The sequence below is a fragment of the Lagopus leucura genome, unplaced genomic scaffold, assembly GCF_019238085.1.
Source record: "Lagopus leucura isolate 7727_CA_CO unplaced genomic scaffold, USGS_WTPT01 Super-Scaffold_73, whole genome shotgun sequence".
Lineage (NCBI taxonomy): Eukaryota > Metazoa > Chordata > Aves > Galliformes > Phasianidae > Lagopus > Lagopus leucura.
In genome coordinates, this window is record NW_024962252.1 from 99,243,967 (window position 1) to 99,265,972 (window position 22,006).

The following is a 22,006-nucleotide window of genomic DNA, read 5'->3' on the forward strand; positions in this document are numbered from 1 at the left end:
TTTTCTTTTCTTTTCTTTTCTTTTCTTTTCTTTTCTTTTCTTTTCTTTTCTTTTCTTTTCCTATCCTTTCTTTTCCTTTCTTTTCTTTTCCTTTCTTTTCTTTTTCAGGACTGAGAGTTGTTTAGAGTTCTTTGGTTGCTTTTCTTTTCTTTATTTACTTCTTTTCCTTTTCCTTCTCTCTCTCTCTCTCTCTCTCTTTTTTTTTTTTTCTTTCAGCATATGCTTACAAAAAAAAATGCATATGCTTTGCTCGGCTCAGCATCCATTCCACTTGTCCCCTGCTGCAGAAAGCAGCCCTGGGGGTGCCGATGGGGGGCCCGGAGAGATTGCCCGGGGCACTGCGAGGTTTCCAGCTCCCTATCTCTCCTATGAATGGTCGCACAATTGCGATTAAACCGTCGGGGTGTTGCCCTGAAGAGGTTACGAAGTTGCCTTGAACTTTTTGTTTGTTTGTTTATTTGTTTGTTTGATTCCACGCTTATTGAAAAAAAATAATAATAATAATTAATCCACAATCCCTGTAGGAAAATGTGTAGGTTCGTGAAACGCTCGCTTTCCCTTTTAAGTCAGTTTTGGAAATAACAAGCAGGGATGTAATCCTTAGGATGTGAGAAAAGGGGCTCGGGTTTAGCTGGATGGTGACTGTCGCACGTGAGTTCTGGGTTCATTTTTCTGCCAAAAAAAAAAAAAAAAAAAGCCAAAAAACGGAGCAGGGTTTTACGTATGGAGGGAGAACAAAGGCTTGCTCCTTGCAAAGTTTGCTGCTGTTGGACATGAGTGTCCCCATCAGCGCTGTGCACATCTACCCCCAGGCAAAGCACGTTGGACTTTAAGCTTGTAAGTCAGCCCAGCGAGACAGACCCTTACTATTCACACATCCTACGTGGTTACCCCTTCTACTACTTGGAGAGAGCTCTGAAATTACTTTCAGCCCAGAACACACCGTTGGAATATTCTCAGTCTGTTCTCAAGGTTTTTTTGAGGGCCTCTGCTTCGGGTACCTGCTGAGAGTTGATGTGATTTTTTACTGTTGCACACGAGAAAATGGAGTGCAGAGGGCAGGGCCCGGTGATGCTGAGCTCTGAGCAGACACAGTTTAATTAATTTAACAGTCCTACACTCGTTCTGCTTTTCGAATGAATGAATGCTTTCTATGTATGGATCATTTCATTCATCCCCATACGGGACGGAGGGGAAAAATAATAAATAGCAGAAAACCAGCATGAGAGTGAAAAATACCATGTCTTCTCAAAACTAGATTTCAAAGAGAGAAATTAGGGAGACGGCGTAGAGCTGTCACCCCAGGTGACGTTCAGAGCAGCTCTGCTGCTCTTGCAATTCATAGGGTCCACACACAGTTCCACACCTCGTGCAGAGGGAAAAACAGAAGGGGGAGAGACAGTGACCACACCATCACCGGAATGCAGTTCTGATCTGAACATCACTCCAGCACAAGGGAACGTACTCATTTTCCGTGCGTGCTGTTTGCTGACGTGCTCAATTTTTGTCTTAAAGTCGCCGACGACTCCCAAACGCTCACGCTGAAATAGAAACGTCTTTTAAGAGGGTTTAAGCATTTTGGTTTACGGCAGACCTTGAGAGAGAGGCTGTGTTTGTAAACCCATGCAGAGAGCAGCACCTCGCTGCCTGGGGCAGCGGTGAGGAGCAGCCACACAACTTCTCCTCCATCATCCCAAACTGCAAATCTCATCCAAGTGCCTCCCTTTGTTTCAGGCCCTTGTAGCCTGGAGCACTTGTTGAACCTGACGACAAGTGCATCAAAGTGGCTGGCAATTATGAAATAAACAAATATCATTTGAGGCATTTTGGAGCCGAATCCAGTAATACATAGATTAGCTTATTGATGTCGTTATCGCGCCGAATATTATTCATACTGCTGATATTTCTGCTGTGCAGTAGCATTCCACACTCAGCACACATCACATTATCTCGCTATGCAAAAGGCTTCATTAATCACACCAGACAATGGGCCAGGCATTCTCCCTTTGAGCCAGGAGTTTTGGATCTTCAGTCTTTTCACCTTACCTAAATGCCTCATCCCTGCCAACATGGAAAGCAACTCTTCAGAACAGATCTCTCTCAAATGCGGTGCTAAAAGGGAAATGTTATCATGTTCAGTTGAAAGAATTTCTCGCTTGTTTTATATCCTCCTTTCAATTTTTTTGTGATTTCTGGAGTAGAAGTGGGACAGGCGGCAGGCAGGAGAGGAATGTGCTCATAGCACTGCTGTTTTCCAGAGAGAGGATCTGGGCAACAATACAGAACCAACTCGCCTTGGCACCAAGGAGCAAGCTCTGAAAGAGAGGCAGGGTACTCCCATTGACAGGAACACTCTCAGGTGCAGTCTCCCGTCCTACTGAGGCATAAGATCTGCACAGAAGGACATCAGCATTGTTTCAGTGGGAGCAACAGAATTCAAAGTAGTGTTTGCACAGGGTGCTCCGTGGTGTAAAGCAGGCAGATGATGTAAGGTCAGACAGGACTTGAGCCCTCTGATGGCTTGCTCTGAGTGGTCCAGCTCAAATTCAGCCTCGCGTCTCACATCTCAGAAAACCTAAATTCAGTTCTTATTTCTCCAGGGACGGGAGAGCTCAGCACTGCCAATCTACTCGTCCCTCTTCAGACAAAAGCAGCCACTTCAATGGAAACTAGAAGCTGCTGGTTAATTCCTCACGTCTACATCTCAAACAGCAGCGACTGTGAATCACTGAGACCCCAGATCGCCCCGATACCCTCTCAGACTCATGGCTTGGAGCAGCCAGAGAAGGGCTGGACATACAGGATCCCTTCTGGTCCACTGACGACAACATTACTAGAGACTTTCAATGATTTCAACAGGCTCTGGATAAGGTCCTTATATTCTTAATAAACACTGTATGGCTTTAAACACTGTATTCTTGTTCTTAAGTTTGGTATTGAATCAGCTGTTATCAGTGGCTCCTGTGTTAACAAGTTCTTGCTGGAGGAACTCATTTCACCTGTCCTGCTGGCAGCAAACACTGTGCTCTTCAGTAAGACAATGTCTTTTCTATTTATGCATCAGACGTGGGGAATAATAGGTTTCAAGGAACTGCAACGTTCAATAAAAGCGTTTTATTACATTTAAATTTATTAAAATTTAAACATTAAATTCAACATGTTAATTACTGCTTCCACGCGTTGACACTGGCAGTCAGAAATGGATCCACACAACTGCTCTGCCGAGATATGTTTGCTGGTGTTATTTGCTCTTTGATTACTAATGTATTATTAGTGCTCTTCATTTGGGACTTGATTCATTAACAAAAAGACGTATATGGGCATTATGCAAATTTTTTGTATGCCTTTTACATAGCTACCAGGGCCTGCATTATAAATCTAATTGAAAAAAAAAAAAAAAAAGAAAAAGAAAATATATTCAATTCTGTTCTGGCTTGTGGGCAAGCCTCAGCCAAATGTACAGTTGCTTCAGAAACCAAGGCAGAGCACAGAGGAAAAATCCCTTTTCAAAACATCTCTGGCTTTCTGCAAATCCCCTTGCAGTGAAATCAAACAAAACCTCTGGGCTGCTGTGCTTTGACTGAACTGACAGGATGGTGGTGAAGAACTGAGATCCCACAGCCAGATGATTGCTGCAGTGAGGTACAGCCTGCACCTTTCAGGGTGCTGCTAAATCTCCAGGGGAGAGCGGGATGCTAAAAGCACACATGGCTTCCTTCCTAAATTAGAAATGATGGATAAAGCTGTAAGATTAGTGCACATCAATCCCTTCGTTTGAATTGAGAGATACCTTCATTTGGCAGCTATTGGGGAAAAAAACCCGTCATTTCATTCAAAGTGCATTTAATAAGACAGAACGAGACAGATTTCTTTGACAGTTTTACAGCTCTTATCAGATTACATTAAAATTAAATTAAAACAATCTAAAAGAAGTGTTAAGTACTAAAGGGAGAGCACAAACAAAACACTTCTCTTTGTAGGCTTTCAGGGATGGGGTACTGACGTGAGTTATCAGGGATGGGAGTAATAAGATTATTCTTCAGTCAATTACGAGCCCATCAGTGTCAGCACGGAGGATCTCATCACAGAACTGACTTACAAAGCCTCAGAGGACGCGAGCACAACCCTGCACCCATGGAATAAATGGTCGAGGGGCATAAAATGGGAAATATATTGGAGTGGCCAGGCGACAGCTCCTCAGGACCCCCTGGCCTCACGTTTGCCTGGTGTTGGGTCACAAATAGAACATCAGCAGGGCTGGCACGGTCTGAGACAAACCGTGCGGTCCTACAGGTCCCTCCTCCAAGGCCGGACGGCTGATTCCATCCAGCTGAGACCTGGAAGTCTCGGCTGGGGAATAACATTTTCCAGTATGTAAATATAATATACGCTCACAGCTTCTGATTGCAATAGAAGGGTTTGAAAGTTTTGATATTATTTTAGCAAGCACAAATATTTTCAAAAGCCGTTTAGTCTTCCAGAACCGAGCCTGGTATGTCACCGGTACGGGTTTGACAAAGCCAAATTCTTTGCCTGTTTTGAAAAATAACAAAATTGTAGTATATGAAAGTGTTTTCTTGTTCAAATGCCATGTAGCATTTGACAGTTTTCTGCACTGACAATCAGCGATGCATTCAAAGTATGCGTCAGGCTGACAGGGCGTTTCATGGCTGACATTTGTGAACAGCAAGTTTTTAGTGCCTCACCTCGGTGTCAGAGGGGAGATTATTTACTTTGACGTAGATATTAGCAATACGAGCTCTTACCGGGGACTTAAAAAAAGAAAACGATTTAACTACGAAGCTGCTATAAAAACCTCATTATTTCCAAGCAGCCAGGGGGCCGCTCCGCTTGGAGCGCTGAAACCCCACACTGAGAAGCGGCGGCTGAGGCAGGGGGTAAAACACATCTCGGGGTAAACTGTGCCGCTTTGGGAATTGAGGCAAAGCCCGCCCTACGTTTTGTCTGTTGTCTCTTGCGGAAGTGCGGAACGGCGCTGCGCTGTGAATGACACGTATTTGCTTTCAGGGCGCGCTCGCACAGGGGGGCTGGGCTGCGCTGGGCGCCTCTGGCGGGGCAGCTCCACGCGCTCCGCTCCTATGCTCCTACGCTCCCCGCTCTCCACACAACACAACCCCGCTCCCCCCCCATCCACACAGCGCAGCGCGGCCTTCCGGGGCGGGGCGGGCGGGCGGCGCGGGGCAGGGCGGGAGCCGTTGCGTTGGTCACGGCCGTAAACAGCGCGGCATGAGCGGAGCGGGCCCGGCGGCGGGCGGGCCGCACCCCGAGAGCTCCCCGCCACGCAGCCAGCGGCTGGGCGGCCTCCTGCGGTGCCTCCGAGAGAGGTGAGGGCCGTGGGGCTCGGAGCGCTGGGTTTGGGTGGCGGGGAGAACGAGCTGGGATTGTTTGGTGTGGAGGAGAGGAGCTTGCTGCGCTCTGCGAGTTCCTGGAGGCAGGCTGTGGGCTCGGCCTCTTCTCCCGGTTGGCCGTTCCAGGCGTTTATAACGCTGGTACTCAAATGCTGAGAGGCTCTCGTGTGACAGTTCTTATATTTCTTTATCTTCCTGCTAGACATGGTCTGCATTATGTACTCAGGTGCTGCCTGTCTGCTTGCTTGTGTCTGTATTGCTCGCTCATGAGAAAATACGTGACGCAATGCCAGCAACTGAGCTAACTAATTAATGACTTTTTTATCCTTTGCCTGTTTTTAGTAATTTTGCGTGTACTCTGTGAAAAAGCTTTTCTTCTTGTTCTAATTTCCAAGTGAAATGAAGTGTGTATACACCCAGAGTATCTTCTAATAACTTGAAATTATTGGCCAGATTCAGTCAGTGCTGCAGGATACAGAAGTCTTGGAGTTTGTGAAGATGATGAATATAAATTCGTGGGAAGCTGGGCTCTTCTAGACTAGTTACATCCCTGGAGGTGTTCAAGGCCAGGTTGGATGGGGCCCCAGGCAGCCTGGTCTAGTATGAGATATGGAGGTTGGTGGCCTTGCCTGTGTCAGGGGGATTGGAGCTTGGTGATCCTTGAGGTCCCATCCAAGCCAGGCCATTCTGAGATTCAGGACAGACCTGTGAGTGGGATGCTGGCAAAGCATGCTGGGAGAAAGGAAGCAATCCTTCATGAGCTAGCAACGTGCTGCCTGTGGTACTGGAGAATGAGAAATAGGAGAGATGCCAATGGCATCTGCTGACTTTTACATCCATCAGGATATCGCAGTGTTCTTCATCAAGTCATGAAAATTACTTCTAGAAGTGTAAAAACAAGATCTTGAAATCTGCTTTTGCTTAGCTGTCCATCATGTAAAAGGAAATTGAAAGCATGAGATCCCAGATGAAGCGTGGCTTTTAAATTGCATACATGACATGAAAACGTAATCTTGCTTCAGACAGTGGCAGGATCAGATGGGTAAAATGGATGCCTTGATCTCACAGGCTGCAGAGGAGGAAGGCTTTCCTCTGTGCGGGGCAGCTGGGAGGAGGTGGATGTGTGTGGCTGTGACATGAACTCATTTGTAGGCAGCACAGATACATGGAAAAGCATGCCTAGCCACGTGGGTGCATACAGCCCTGTCCATGTCACTCTCACATGTGCAGCCTTCCTACCCAGAACAAATCTGTGATCATTTTTAACACAAAAACAAACTTAAAGAACTTGCTTTGATTGTTGCAGGGTTTATAATTCAAATTTACTGGGAGCCATTGACTTATCAATTGCTAACTTTTGCTCATGGGGTGGTTTCTTGCTTTCAGGAATGGATTGTGGTTATTATCACTGTTATTCTTTTCTCCTTCTGAAAACAGAGGTTTTTTTCCTAAGCAGCCCGGTCCTCCCCATGGGCCTATGCCCACATGTTTTGGGTGTTTAAATTATAAAATAATTGTGTCTTATCATATATTGTATGTTTTCTTCTAGTGAAACCAGAAGACTAGAATTGGAAAGGAAACTGCTAGAATACAAAAGTTCTGATGCATACCTGTAAGCCTGAGTTCAAAACTTTTCATTGGTTGTTTTATTTTAGTTACTAAGACTTCAGTTACTGGTGAAGTCACTTATGTTAACATAGCTACCTTGTTCTGCTAATACTGAATGTTACTATCTTAACATCTGGCATGCATGTTAGTTTTGTGCAATGTTTGTGGAGTCATTGTAGTGTGAAATGTAGAAGGTGTTTCCTTCCTAGTGCTCTGTGCTGCCGTTATCATGTCACAGGACGCCTGAAAGTTTTAGGAAGTGCTAAAGGATATTCTAGGTTGTAATTTTGCTCCCTGGATTGTTTCTACATTATCTATTTAATGCAAGTTACACATGCAGGCTGGAATTAAGAAAAGCTTAAATAGCCATGTAGTGTGCTGGCTGTGCATCTGGACTGGATGTTCAGAAATTCAGATGCCTTATCTGGACACAGTTGTATATAACATGTGCCAGGTTATAAGCATTGCTGGTGACAGCCCTTTTGAGAAAGACTAAGCCATTAAAACTGCAAACATGTCCCACATTGCCCATTCAAATTAATATAGTGTGTTTGCTTCTCTTAATAATTGCATTTATCTCAAAGCTTCTCCCTTCTTCCTCTCCTTTTTTTTTTTTTTTACACATAAGCCACAAAATTCCTGTCTCAAGCAGCTTAGACAGAAGGTTAGCAGTTTCTGGAACTGATAGCTCTCCAGTGAGCATATGAGCATCAAAAGATCCTAGCTCTCCTGAGTAGCTCTGAGGGGGTTATGAGCTTGAGAAGTATTGCAAAGTAGATCTATTTTTAAAAGAAAATATTATGAAAGGGGCACGTTGTGTCTTTGAAACAGTGACTGTGGTGTCTGCGTGGATGGAAGTCTCCTAAGATGCTGGGAAAGGCATCTGGAATTCTAGAGAGGAGCAGAATTTCAGGCATTCTTGTTTGTAGGGCTTTGGGTTTTTTGTTTTTCCCTCAAGTGTGTTTTGTAAAGTTCACAGAAGTGGCTTTGCAGTTGTGGCTCAAATGAACGGTGGGTAGGTGCAATTATGGCAGAATCCCTCAGGGAATGCTCTTCTGAAAGAGGGCCTTTAGATTCATGTCAGAATGTAAATACAAGAAAAAACTCTGAGCAAATGGGGCCACATACGGTGCTTTATTTTCGGAGTTATTTATTTGAATCCAATGGATTTTGAAAGTGAATCTGTTTGTTTGGGTGGGTGAGAAATGGTCGAGGTGGATTTCCACCTGGATTGCTCCTGGCCCAATTTGCTGTGTGGGTGCAGAGCAGGTGGTATCAGCGCAGTGAAAGAAGGAAGGCTTGGAGTGAGGTGCACCACCTGGAGCAGCACGGATTTAGGTTGGCAGCCTTAATTCACTGTTTGACTCACCATATACATTCTTCTAAATGCCACTTCCATTTTGGACATATTGCATTAATTCCAAGCAGACTTATTTAAGTTTTAAGTATATATATTTATCCTTTTGAAGCAAAAGTTGTGTTTAAACTGTAGGTTATACAGTTTGTTGTATAGCTTTGGCGCTCAGGCAGTTCCTGTGCCAGAATTTATGTATGTGTCTGAAGAAAACTGTGATAGATGTGTTGGTTTTAATTTCCTGCTGTTTAAGTACACTTTCTTTTTCCCCCTTAGAATGAAACTAAAATATGTGAAGCTGAAAAAGTACTTGGAAGAAGTAAATGAACGACAGAAAAAAGCTCTTCTACGAAATCAGGCGTTCTTAAATGAATTCAACGAGTTTGAGGCTCAGATGAAAGCTTCGAGTTCAGAGCTGATTGAGAAGATGGAAGTAACTTTCTAGAAGACTTACTAATATGTTACTACGGGGGTTGCTGAACTGGTTTTGTCTATTTTGTACATCAGGATGTTGGCCTAACTTCATCCTGTATTTTAGAGTGCTCTAAGTGCCAATGTTTGGAAGTTATCATTAACATTATCTAGGTTAGGTCAGACAAAGGCCTCGAGTTGCAACGTTTTCATAGAGACTTTGTTATAAAACCCTTAGTAAAATATAATGTTATTACTTACAAAAATCCTAATGCATTTCCTTGAAGTTATTTCAGGGTATGTTTCTAATCTTGCTGGTGTGATTGCCCTAAGTAGCCGCAGCTAATTTTGCTGCTGCTCATCACACCGTTCTCATCAACAGAGGTGTCACTGACTCTCCTGTTAAAACAAATTACCCTGTTGGAACTGTTTGGGCTGAAGCAGATCTACAACAAGTCGCTATTGGTTCTATTTACTAAACAGTCAAGTGGCAATACTTGAACAGTGGTAAGAAAAAGAGCTTCTACCAGCAAACCGTTGCATCCCTCAGGTCTTTTAATAGTTTTGTATGTAAACAGATGTGGTTCATTTGCTTTCAGAGCTGAAAAATGCTGAACTTTTTTCTGGGTTAGTGAAGTAAAATTCAAGGAGCGTTTCATCACCTTGTATAATTGAAGTATTGATATTTTGTGTCACTCTACCCAGGAATAATATGGGGTGTTGCAAGGTAATGTGGATTGGAAGTGATCTTAGGTTTAAAAAAGGGAAGATGATATGTCATTGATAGATGGAGTCAGATTTTGGAGAGCTAAAAGTTAAAACATTTACTGGGAAAGAAGTGTTCTATCCTCTTGCTAAGAGAAGTAGCATTCTTTAAAAGCATTTGGCAGGGGTATTCATGCAGCTGCAGGTGGGTTTTTTTTTCTCTTTTTAAGTTTGCTAGAATAAGGGAGGAGAGGAAACAGGTAAGGTGTTTTAAGCCCCCATTTGATGCTGACACAGTATTGGGTGGCTGTCTACAATTCAGTTGTGATTACTTCTCTGAAGTGCACTTTGAATTCAAACTGGAACAGCCTTATCCTAGTGTACCGTTTTCCTTCTGTTCCCATTCAGGGATCCATACAGCTTCACCTGAGATAGCAGAATGTAGACTACGATCCTTTTAAAAGGGGCTATCTAAAAAGCCTGTGTTCAGATTGCACTGGCACATCTCCCTTTAAATATTCTTTGGAACTTCTCTTAATATTTTTGGAAGTACTATTAGAGCTTAACCTGAAGTAGGGATGCAGCAGCATGCTTTATTTTTTTCTTTCTTACTGTCTGGTTTGGCTTTCACTCATTGAGTAGTTGGCCCATGTTAGTCCTAATGCAACGTATTAACCCTGCCCTCCCCTGTTCATCTTAAAGTAAATAGCCCCAATCTATTTTCTCTCTTCGTATGGAAGATTTTTATGGTTGTAATAATTTTTAATGCTTCTTCTGGAATGCGTTTAGAGAAGGGGCCATGAGAACTTCTTGTGTTGATTAACGCTCCTTTAAAACACCATTGGCTTTGCACTTGGGTTTCTGGTTCAGAAGGTCGCTTTTGTGTCAGTGTTGACTTCAGTGTACAGAAGAGGTGACCTGGGGCTGTGATAGCTGCCCTCCCTGCTGCTGGCAGTAAGGAAGGTGTAGCTCTCTCCCATGGTGCTGATTGATTTCCGCTCTCCCAAACCCCACGGCTGCATACCACGTTCATAACTGCCTTGCCCAGTACCTCCCAGCCACTGTCTGCTAACTTCCCTTGCCTGCTGGGTTTGGGGAAAAATTTCCTAGCTTCAGCTTGCTAATGTACAGTTTATAGACTGTTCCAGGTGTGGGCATGTGAGTCCTCTGTGCTTTTTTTGTGAGGCTGGGAATACCTTCATGCTAGATCTTCTTTTTCCCTTTTCTTAATTTTTTTTTCTTCTTGAACAGCCCTAATGCCTACTAGTTTGCCTTTCACTCTTCAATAGGTTGTGTTGGTGTGAGTCCCAGTTGTGCCCTGGGCTGATCTACACACAGTGTTTTCATTCAGGGCTTCCATGTTGCTGCTTCTGCACCATCTATTTTATTTTTCCTAGTTCAGGCTTATTCTCCTCTGAGCTGCTGAACAAAGCACTGATTACAAACCTTCTGTGCTGCAGTTATGAAAAGCTCTCTTGTTGTGGATTATTTAAGAATTATGAAGCATGTCATCATTTAATCTATTGTGGAAGTGCACTGACAGGAATTACCTTTTCTTTCTTTCTTTTTTTTTTTTTTTAATAGCACTCCTTAGGAGTGCTTTACCATGACTATTTATACAATTTATTATGTGCTGTGGCTGAGGGGGAAAAAAAAAACTTAGTTGTGAGAGATTTGGTGATGTTTGTTTGTTTTTTTTCCCCCATTTATATGCCTGCAATTTGTTCAGTAATTTTTAGGCGTCTGTGTAAAATCACGTAAGCTTTCAGGAAAATCCAGGGCTTACATTTGAGTTTCTTTTGGGCATCTTTAGTTTTCTTGTGATCAATTTCTGTTCCTTAGAAGTTAATGTTTATGATTTTATGAGCAGCTCTCCTTACCCAGAAAGTAAGGCTTGCTGAGTGCACAGTTGGAATGAAGTGCAAGGCTGGCTAAGTTAATTGTTCTGAAGATTTATCTTCATGCATATTACCTGATGCAGAATAGGTATTGAAGTGCTTTCATTCAGTACCAGTGTAACTTGTTATTGGTGTTTACAATTACAAACAAACAGGATTAATTATAGGTGCTGCATGTGCCTGGCTTTTAAGCAGTAGTCCTACTATGAATGCATTACGTTTGGTCAATTAAACAATGTAGTGGAGGTGAGGACGTTTTATGCAGTTGTTTGTTAGCAACACGACAGCAAGTTGCCTTTCATGCTGGGTTGCTCTTCATAACATCTGCCATATATTTTTTCCTTAAAACGGCTCCGTGAGTTGCAGGGAGATGTACACAACCCAAATTCTGAATTTCGTTTGATGCAGTTGTCTGATAGAGCAGGAGTAATTTGATGTACTCAGTCAGAATTTGGTTTGTAACACGAGTCAAGAAGTTATTGCTGTCCTGTAGACTGTTAGATGAATGAGTAATGATCTACAAACTCCAGCAGTTATTTTTTTTTATTCACAAGCCTTGCCATTTGCTCAGGGGGGTGAAAACAAGTGAAGAAGGATGCTCAGTACACAGTTTGCAAAGCAATATTTGCTCATCTGTGCTTTGTTCTTTTGGCCTTCCATGTAACGTAATGGGTTTGTTCACGTTTAGGTGCGGTGTGGAAGAGAAATTAAAAGTGGGCTGTTGTTTCAAGAGGGTGGCTTGGCACGAGGTGACAAGGAAGAAGGCTGCAGTGAGCAGGTAATGTGGGAGTGGTGGTGGTGGAAGGGGGGGGGATAAAAATGTGTGTTATTCCCATAATGTTCTTTCCACTGAGCGACTGTGTTAAGAGGCAGACGCTGCTAAGCAGCCTTTACGTGGGGATTTTGAGCTGTCAGCTGTAGTGTGAAATATTGTTTAGAGCCTGAGTGAAGTAGAGAACCTGAGTAAAAAGTGCAATTATTTCAATCAAAGAGCTAGAATTAAAAAGGAAGAGGAACTCTGAGTGTTCATCGTTGTCTTTGTGTCGGTTTTTATAATTTGTGTGCTGAATAATGTGTGAAGGGTATTGACCAAGCAGGAAATGTTCTTAATGAACAGTAATTTAAAAAATGCAGCTATTGATTCTTGTGGTGTATTTATAATTTTGTGTTCTGACCTTTTCTCAGAAGAAGCAAAAAGAGATTGCCTATCTAAGTAACAGACAAAAAGACTGACAAGGAATACTTAAATATATTCTGCTATATATCTGCAGTAATGCAGGCTTCTAATCCCTCCTCCTATCTCCATATAAATGATACAGTTCAAGACCATAGCTGTTTTCTTCACTAAAAGCAGTAAAGCTCTTTTAGATGAAATGTCTAAAAACATCTTGTAATAACTTGGAGCATGCTGGCAAGAGTAGTCACTTGTGACTATGTGTGAAACCCCCTCAGCTAGTCGATATTGTAATAAGCAAAAATGGTAGCATCACTCCATTATTCAGAAAAGCCAACAGCATGCTTGTCCCTTAGGCTACAGCATTCATTAAGAAAAGCTTACTGGGCTGAAAGCTGGAAACAGATGATAACGGGATATGATTTTCATATTTAATGCATTCCTTGGAAGAGTATGTGTGCTGCAGATTGATAGAAGAATCAACTGCTACTTTACTAAAAGACTTTCTAGTTTGCCCTATAGCTACCGATGGAATCATTCAGCCAAGAAATTAACTTTTTCTCCTTTTACCTGCTTTATATATCTGCTAAGCAGGCTGCCTGGCTGCCAGTAAACGTTATTATGCAGTTAAATGTTTGGTATTTAAGACTCTTATCAGAAAAGAAACAGAGGCCACACTATTTTGTTTTTATAGTAGGAGGAAGGTTTTTGGTTTTCTTTTTTCAGTGCATTAGCAGTCGTTAATCTGAGTTTATGGGAAGTTTTGCCCATAGATTAAAAAGTTAAAAACCTTGAATTTAGAGCATTCTTTAAACTGTAATATACAAAGCAATGAACCTGAGCAACCTTGACCTATATAGGCAGGCCTCCAGCAGTTTGAGAATTAGGTTTTTAATTCAGACGTGTGAAAAGGTGAGTTCAGTTTTGAATAATTCTACAATTAAAAGTGGTTGGTATGGGAGATGTAATTTCTAACCTGTAGGAAAGTTGTTTCCACATCAGTACTAGAACATCAAGAGGTCACAGCACAACTTAGATTTTGAAAATACTGTGGGCAGTGTGAGAACTTGGTGTGTACCCAAATTCATACACTGAGTTACAGTGATCTTGTTGGTGAACTTCCTTCACTCTCCACTTCTTGCTTCTTATCTCCATTCTTAAGTGTGAAGGTAAGTTCAGCTAGATAGCTCAGCTTGTGAGCAGGTGATGATGCTCAGAGTCTCTGCACAGTGTGTTAGAGACCAAGATGGACAATTACAGAGCCAACTTTCTAGAGAAGGTCAGATCTCTTGGCCCTAAAGCAGCAGTGTGAATAGCTTGCTCTTTTCGGAGCTGTTGGATACACTTCTGGATTTCAAAATTCTGGGGGAATCCTTAAGCTCAGAAATCATATACCTAAATAGAGATCACCTGGAAAACCTTGGTTCTCCTTGAAAAGGATTTAAGCACCAGTATTTTGAAGCCCTGTGTAACGGCAGCCCTATGTTACATATTCTAGGAGAGGTGCCGTATCGGAGGGATCCTTGGCTGAAAGACTGGTATAATTTGGGGTTCTGATATCCTTGTGCAGTGAAGTCCAATTTCAAATTGGAAATGTTTTCTTGATATCCTTGGCCTTGTGCCTCTTAGGAATGCTGTGTCTTTTGGATGCTGGGTGTAGGACACCTCCTGAGAATACCGGAGTGGCTGAGCATCCTTCTGTAGGCCAAGGGCGCAACCAGCTGAGAGTGGTGCTCAGTGTCTGGAAAAGGCAGGTTTCTAGCTCAGCATCTCCTTGCTTGCTAAGGTGGTCACTGCCAGGCAGAGGCACTACCTTCTTACACAAACTGATGGGAGGGATTTTTTTAATCATCCTTACTCTCTTTGAAGTACTTAAATAATGATAAAAAAGATTGGTAGCGGAGGAACAAGTGGGGAGCCGGCACGTTCCCTCCACTCCACAGCCAGAAAGAGTACTGTAAGTGTGCTTTGTGAGAGATTCGTTCAGCTCCCAGCTGGAGTGACACGAAACTGATAGTTTTGTTTGCTGTTTTAGGTGGGTCATCTACACGTTTTGCTTCTGGTGGTAAAAGCTGTACCCAGGCCAACTTTATCTGTTGCTCCAAGGACGTAATGGCAGTAAAGAGTTGTTGTTTTTGCCTGTAAACAAGAAGAAGCCTGCTGGAGATGTACTTCTGCTAAAGCTCTGTAAAGCACTTGTACCTGATTGAATTGCATTTGTTTTGGAACACTAAACTCAGGAGCTGCTAAATCCACACAATACCTGCTAGATGTGTTTCAAAGCAGCAAGTCCAAGCCCCCAGAAGTAATTAGGAGGAATCCAAGAGCAGTGATGATAGAATAAGCTGTGAACTTGATCTCAGTAGCAAACCTTTACTTCTTAAAATAACTTCATGGCTTTTTTGTTCTGCTTCTTGTTAGGTGGGATTTGAGCTTTTTAATGAAACGGACGCACACTAGACAAGATGCCTTTGTTTCCATTAAGCTGGGCTTGGCAGCTGACTTTGTGTGGTAGGAGGAGGTCAGCCAGCAAGAGAGAGAGGAGGGGGATGTGGAGGTGACTGTAAATTGCCCTGCGGTGATTTGGAGCTGAACAGCAACCTGTGCTTAGTATGAACAATGGCATTGTGGTAGCTAATTTTGGCTTTGCATAAACTGGCAGTGACCTTCTGGTGGTGGCAGCAATTCCTTCTAAGTTTTTTTTTGTTGTTGTTCTTTTTTTTTTTTCTAGTTGAGTAAGCTTTCAAAGAGTGAAAAAAAAAAAAAAAGTGCCAAGACACAGGAGTGTAGAAGTGGAGCATTTATAGTGTTGGAATGATTTTTATGCGAGCTCAGCTGAGTTCTTGGGTGAAAGTGTTGTTTGAAATGTCTCTGCTTGGTTCCCAAAGTTGTCTTGTGGAAAATACAATTCCACCTACTTGTGGTTAGCTCAGTTCTTCCTGGTTGGTGTGGGTCAGCTGGAGGAAAGAACAAAAGACAGTGAATCACATTGTTTGGCTGTGGTTTTTTGTTTGTTTTCCTCAGTCTTCCTTGCTATGTTGATATGCAGTGAGAAGACCTGGATATATAGACGAATGATGGCAGATGGAGATTTCAGACTCTCCTTATCCTGTCACCTTCTCAAGAAGAGTCATCTCTGCCATGCTGCTTGCCCAAGAACATCTCTTGCCGGTGCTGGTCAAAGCAGGGTGCTCCTCTGTGCAGATTGGTCCCTATGGTAGCATTGCTGGGCGTGACACAAGTAGAAAGCAAAGTCGAATACTAGGCTGCAGTGAGTGGTGAAGCTTGGGTTGGCTAAGGAGGGTGACTCTTAATGGCCATGGCTGCATTCAGTGACCAGTGGGCTCTGCAGGATGACAGAGGGCTAGGGGCAGTGTCAGAGGTGGGATCTGGGACTCCAGCAGCAGCTCTGCAGCTGGTCCAACAGAAGGATGCACACAATGAAGTGCCAACTTGCTGGCAGCTGGCACTTCCTGCAGTGTGGGAGATGACACTCATCATCTTACAGTAGTATTAGCCATATGCAGGATTCTTTTTTGGCAGATACTTTCAATGAGTTGTACTTATTTTCAGCTGTGATGGGGTAACCTGTACCAGATGTATTGGGCTCCACCTTTTCTGAACTCTAGAAGCTGGCAAATTGGGATGGAGAATTCTGCAGAAAGAGTGTTCACTACTTCAATTTACTTGAAAGCAAATGGACAAAAGAACATGTTTTCAGTGAAGGAAACTAATACTGTAGAAAAATCCCTTCAGAAACTAGCACACAATCCTCAAGAAGCTTCATGTGCAGTGTGCTACCTGTTTGATTCTTTAACCACCTTGCACCTGTGTCTTCCAGATGCCACAGGCTGCAAGGCAGGCTGGAATTCATGCCGAAACAGCTGTGTCCAGAAGCTTGCATCACCCACTGCCATTCTTCGTGGGCCACTGCATGTCTGCCTGCAGCGTGCAGCAGGAACCCCCTCAGTCTGCTGCCCCCCCCCAGCACACTGACAGCCTTGCAGGATGATGAGACAGATGGGCATCTCATGCAAGCTGGTGGTGACGTGCAGCATGCCAATAAGCCTGATGAGCAAGGTGGCAAGTCACGTATCCCCACGGGGGAGAAGATGCCCATCCAAGACAGCAGCTTGCACAGCAGTCTTCTGAATTTTACAGAACAGAAAAATTCCACTGCACCCTGCTCAACGTTACCTGATGGAGGAAGTGTGCAGAGCAGGACTGCTGACTTAGTGAGTGACACATCAGTGGACGAGGTGGTGACCCACGAACACCTGGTAGCAAGTGCCAAAGAAGTCTGTGAGCAGCCTGTTCTCTTGGCATCTGCCTCTGAGCCCAGCGTCTCTGGTATGTGGGACTTCTGCTCCGCTGTGCTGCAGCACAGTCACCCCAAACACGCTCTCCCTAAACACACACATGCACACAGCTGTTGTTTTTTTGTTGGTTTTTTCTTTTTCCTTCAACTCTTACACTTCAGTTGAAGAACAGTAGAATTCTCATTTGTTTTCTTTTTTCGTTCTTTTTCTCCTTTTTTTTTTTTTCTTGGCTGTTTCCTCCTAGGCTTTTCATCAAAGGCTCACTGGGGATGAAAGCTGCTGGATTTTCATTCCTCAGCTGGGGTGTTTTGAGGCTCCTGCTCTCTTTGCTCTCCCCCAACAGCAGAATACCTGCTGAGTATCCCATGCTCCATCTTCAAGGTCTTAGGTTTTTGCTTTTCAGCCTGAGCAGACCAAAGTGGGGGAGAGGAGGAGGAGGATGGGGATGTGCAAAGCAAAAACTGGCAGCGAGAGCTGAACCTGGGCCTTTTGCACTGGTGCCAGTCCTGCAGTGCCTCCTACAAGGCTGCCTTGTCCTGGCAGCCTACTTAAGATGGACCCCAAATTTGAGAGAGGTCCTGCTGAGTATTCTCTGCCCTGCTGGATGACTATTCTGTAAAATAGAGCTTTGTCCCTCATTCATCCAAGGCACACTGCTCTTCTAGTTGATGTGAGGTTTGGCCAAGTCTCATTTGAGAGCTGAAGGAAAGTGAAGACTGCTGTGCCTGCAATTGTCTCGAAGTTGATTGAGCCTGTTTTTAAGAGGTTTAATGTCAGCTTACTTTACTGGCAAAATAGGTAACTTCTATTTTGAATCGATTTCACTCTTCAAATGCTTATTCAGAACAGTTCACTTCTGAAAATTGGATTTGCAAATGTAGACCAAGAATCAGCACTTCCATGTAGGAGGCTAGATTAACTACTGTTTGTTCTGACTTGTTCCTGCTTTCCTGAGGGATGTGATGCTTGTCTTCCAGCTGGGTTGCACATGTATGGGAATGGAAGGCTGCACTTAAAGGCTGCTTCCTACCATCTCACCTTTTCTTTTGCTATCATGGCAAAATGTTTTCTCTCCTTCTTTACTTTCAAGTAAGCTAACAGACTTGTTCTTCAAATCACACTGACAAAGATTTGTCTCTAAGTAACTGTTTCTTCCTTTGTTTCTTTTTTCTGTTTAAGACCTAGCAGGAATATCTTCCCCTGCCCTGCCAGTTGATACAGCAATTTCTAGCTTTTAAGTTTTCCAAGCTACATAGGAAATACTAAAAATGAGCTTTTCCTAATGGAAACCAGTGGCAACCCTAACATGAAGGGACTTCTATCCTGTAATGATCATGGTTTTCTTTATAGTCAATGGCTGGCATCTGCACCAGATGATCTCTGGTAGATTTATTTTTTTCTGGCATCCTTTCTTAATTTTTTTCTTTATTATTATTATTTTTCCATTTCTTTATCCATTCCTAAATAACTTCTCTCCCGATGTTTTCTTTCATCTGATGCTGTCCCTTGTCACCGCTGTCAGGCTTTGTGCAGGGCTGGAAGGTCCTGGCATAAGCTGCACTTGTCACAGCCATCAAGAACTGGGGCCTCAGGGAACCCATGCCTGAGTTGGGCTGAAGTGTTGGATGCAGTACCAGTAGCTGTGAATATTGTTTCGTTCAAACCCATGGGCATCTTTTATGGAAAACTGGGGATTTCTGTGGCAGTGCTTATTTATTACTGCAATAGTTGGTCCACTTAATTTTTGTCATTTAAGGAGAAAATGTTGTTATTAGGTACAGTTAGTGTCTGTACTCTTCTCCTTTAGAGAAGGTAACTAATGTGCTGACTTTAAAAACCACTGAAGTGTGTGTTTCTTCTGCAAGATTTAGGAAATGTGTGGACTCTCTGGGTGTATTTCCCCTCCCTCTATCTCCCACCCTTTCTCTCCAACACAGGGAAAGTTTTCTGAAGCTTTATCATAAAAAACAACAACAACCACCTTTTTAGGCTTGTCTGTTTCGTTGCTTCTTCCAAGGCAATTTGGGGAGGTAGGAGATAATTTTGGGGTAGTGATTTTTCACGGCAGGGTTCGTTTTGGCTGGTCCTGAGCTCTGGTTGCAAACCCAAGCTTGGGAGCATGGCTGGGGTCTGCCTGAACTCCCCCTTGCGAGGGAAGTGCAGAAGGACACGGAATGTTGGGGGGGGGCATGGGAAGCCCAATGCAATCCCAGGTGGAGGGATGCTTGCTCACACCTTTGAGGTGAGAGAGTGCACCGAGTAGCTCATCCTGTCTTAATTTCATACATCGCGGTATACAGATTCTGCTGATGTTCCGGGAGTAATTTTGTTATTACTTGTTTCTCCAGGACCCCGATGTAACCTGAACACCCAGCAGGCAGCCAGCCAGGCCAGCAGCAGCAGCAGCAGCACCCACCCAGCAGAGAACTCCTCTTTGCAGCCACCCAGCTGCAGTGCAGCAGAGGATGAGCCCTTGGGCAGCTCGGTGCCTGACGGGTACGTCCTTGCATCTCTTCTTCCTATATTTGTGTTCACCTATTGGTGGGTACCGATCTCACTGCCAGTCCCTGTTTTAAGAGATGCTAGTTGAGCAGCTACTAATGGCCACCAATATACACTTGTGCAACTTTATCATTTCACATTTGCATCAGGCTGCTTGCTATGGAAACATCATCTCATTTACATCTAAATAGCTTACACACAGTTTTTCTTTTGTGTGACACCTGTTAATCATAACATTTTGCAGGGAAGTTGCACAGGGTACTTGTCTTTGCTGGAGAAGTCATAGCTGAGTGGTGGTAATGTAACCTTTAGTTCTCTCCCTGTAGATGCTAGTGATGCCTAGCTGTTCAGGAGCTGACAAAAATACTGTGCAGTGCTCCTGAAGCCAGCTAAATTATGAGAAAGGTTTTAATGTTCGCTTTATCTCTGGAGCATAACTAAAACCAGAATGGGGAGTATCTCTTCTCACATCATGCTAAGCTGAATACCTTAGTTTCTCAAGGCCATGAAAGTGTGATCTCCACTGCTATGTGTATCTGCAGAAGAGATCCAAATTTAAATTTGTTTCAATGGGAAACTGAAATGCAGATAAAGTTTCAGAAATGGCAGGCATGAAAGATGCCGAGGAGCGATACATAGCCTCTCTGTTGCTGAGTTGGTAACAAGTTCTTTCAAAGTCCTTCGTTCCAATGCACTTGAAATTCAGTGCGTGTGCCTGAGTCTTGCAAAGTAATTCATGAGCTGGGAGTCTTGAGGAGAAGTTTGCAAGTAATTAGAGTGTGGGCTTCGTTTACATATACTGCTATGGATGCAGTTTGGATGTTGTAGCTCACTCAGCAACAAACAAGATCTGTGCTGCGTATCAGGGAGTTCCAGGTTTTTGGGGAAAGTGCCTTACTTCAGAGACATCATTGTAACAAGGTCTTTTTTTGAGGCTTAAGGAAAAGAAGTTGGTTTTTATTTTTTCCCTTGGGAAGTGTTTGTATGTTGTATTTTACCACAGGGCAAGGCTTTCTTTTTTTTTTAAACTGAGTTTCAGCCTGCCTTTAGCAGCTGGAGGAGCACTAATCCTGATAACACTGTCAGGTTGCTAACCAGAGAGGCGATGCTGCAGGGAAAGGTCACTCCGTGCAGGCTGCGAGGCTCGCTGACAGCTCCTGGTGGGGTGATGCCACTTTGCTATCACAGTTATTAAAAATGGTGGCTGAACCAAAGCCCGTTTGTGCCGTGGGGCATCTCCACAGCCTGTGCTGCATCTGCAGAGCTCGATGGATGTCAGTCCTGCAGGGCTGCGTGCCTTTTGCCTCAGCCCTCCGGTGGGCTCTGTCCTTTTGGCATTCCTCAGGGTACCCTGCCCTTTATTCCAGGGCTTAAAAATGGATGGGGAAAGGGTCTCTGAGAATTAGCGTGCAGAAAGATGATGACTATTTTAAGGCCGGTGTTGAAGGGGTGGAAAAAGGCAGAGCTTATGCCTGTGCTGCTTCAGCTGCATTGAAGAGGACTTAGCACAGATGGATTGTGCATTACAAAATGTAACACATAATTCAAGCTGTCAGCTTAATCAGACTGTTTCCAGGAAGCAACCTGTAAAAGAGAAGGACCTCTTGTTTGCTGACCTCTGATCCGTAGCCTGCTGCAGATTGTCATACATTTTGTTTTTCTTTATGCTGGTGTCCCTTCCTTCCCCTTCCCTTTTTATTATTGTATCCCTCTCGAGTGGCACCCTGGAAAGACCACCCAGGGGGAGGGAAACAATAGGAAATGAGCCGGCCGCTGAAATACAGGTTTTGTAAGACTTTGGGGGAAGAAAAAGCACTGTTTAACTGTGTATGCGATCTCCCTGGCATTGTTTAGCTGATCAGATGTCTAGGAAACTCCACTCAATGCAGAGTGGCTCTCGCTTAATTGTTGGCTCTCGTTGAACAGGCTGATAGAAAGCAAAACTTCTGCTGTATCTTAATGTAATTACAAAATCATGCAGAGCTTTTAGTTGGTAAAATGAGGCTGGCTGTGTAGCTGTTGGCTTTTGCACAAAAACCTGGGTGCAGCCGGGCTCCTCGGGGCTGCTGGAGACCTGGGCTGGAAACTGCCACACAAAGCGGGCAGATCTACCCTTGGAAAGGCTCAGTCTGCTTTGCTTCACTGCTGGAGTCTGCACTTGGGTCGTTGTGCAGGTGCATGTTCAGGAAAAACTCTCTCAGGCCCTGTTCTGTCCTGCTATGGAGCACTCCTGTTCCCAGGGCTTTGGTTCTCCCTGCTGCAGAGCTCAGCGTCAGGTCCAGCTCCACTGTGCTGATGTCCTGAGCAGCTGATGTGGAAATGCTGCAGGGAATGCAGGAATAAAGAAGCTGATGTTTGATCATCAAAGGAAAACAGCACGTTGTAGGAAAATGTAACATGCCTTTCTCAGCCTCCTTTGCTCATGTGCTCTGTATAGTACATACAAATAAAAAAAAGCCAGATGCTTATTCCTCTCTTACTGTTTGCAACCATTTGAACCTCCTTGTGATTTACAGCATCATTTCACTAACCATTTTTCTGAGGCATTCAGGGTTTTTCTGCATATTCTGTTTGACTTTGAAATATTCCATTTCCCAACAGCTGGATAGAAAAGGCTGGGGATATAAGAGTTGCCTGGCTCCTCAGCTGGGAACGGGGAGTATGTG

General features: G+C 43.8%; 1 protein-coding gene and 1 long non-coding RNA gene across 2 annotated transcripts in view; both read left to right on the forward strand.

The window, feature by feature from the left end:
- The window catches only part of LOC122185596, a 3,989-nt gene extending 1,081 nt beyond the window's left edge, over positions 1–2,908 (forward strand). The window contains exon 2 of the long non-coding RNA XR_006180924.1: positions 2,601–2,908. This is a non-coding gene — a long non-coding RNA (uncharacterized LOC122185596). The remainder of the gene's footprint in view (positions 1–2,600) is intronic.
- Positions 2,909–5,247: 2,339 nt separating this feature from the next.
- KIZ (kizuna centrosomal protein) overlaps positions 5,248–22,006 on the forward strand; it is a 39,138-nt gene continuing 22,379 nt past the window's right edge. Inside the window, 7 exon segments of the mRNA XM_042881540.1 lie at positions 5,248–5,345; positions 6,919–6,981; positions 8,608–8,764; positions 12,034–12,123; positions 16,361–16,498; positions 16,500–16,869; positions 19,187–19,334. Of these exon segments, the coding sequence (XP_042737474.1) occupies positions 5,248–5,345; positions 6,919–6,981; positions 8,608–8,764; positions 12,034–12,123; positions 16,361–16,498; positions 16,500–16,869; positions 19,187–19,334 (1,064 nt within the window).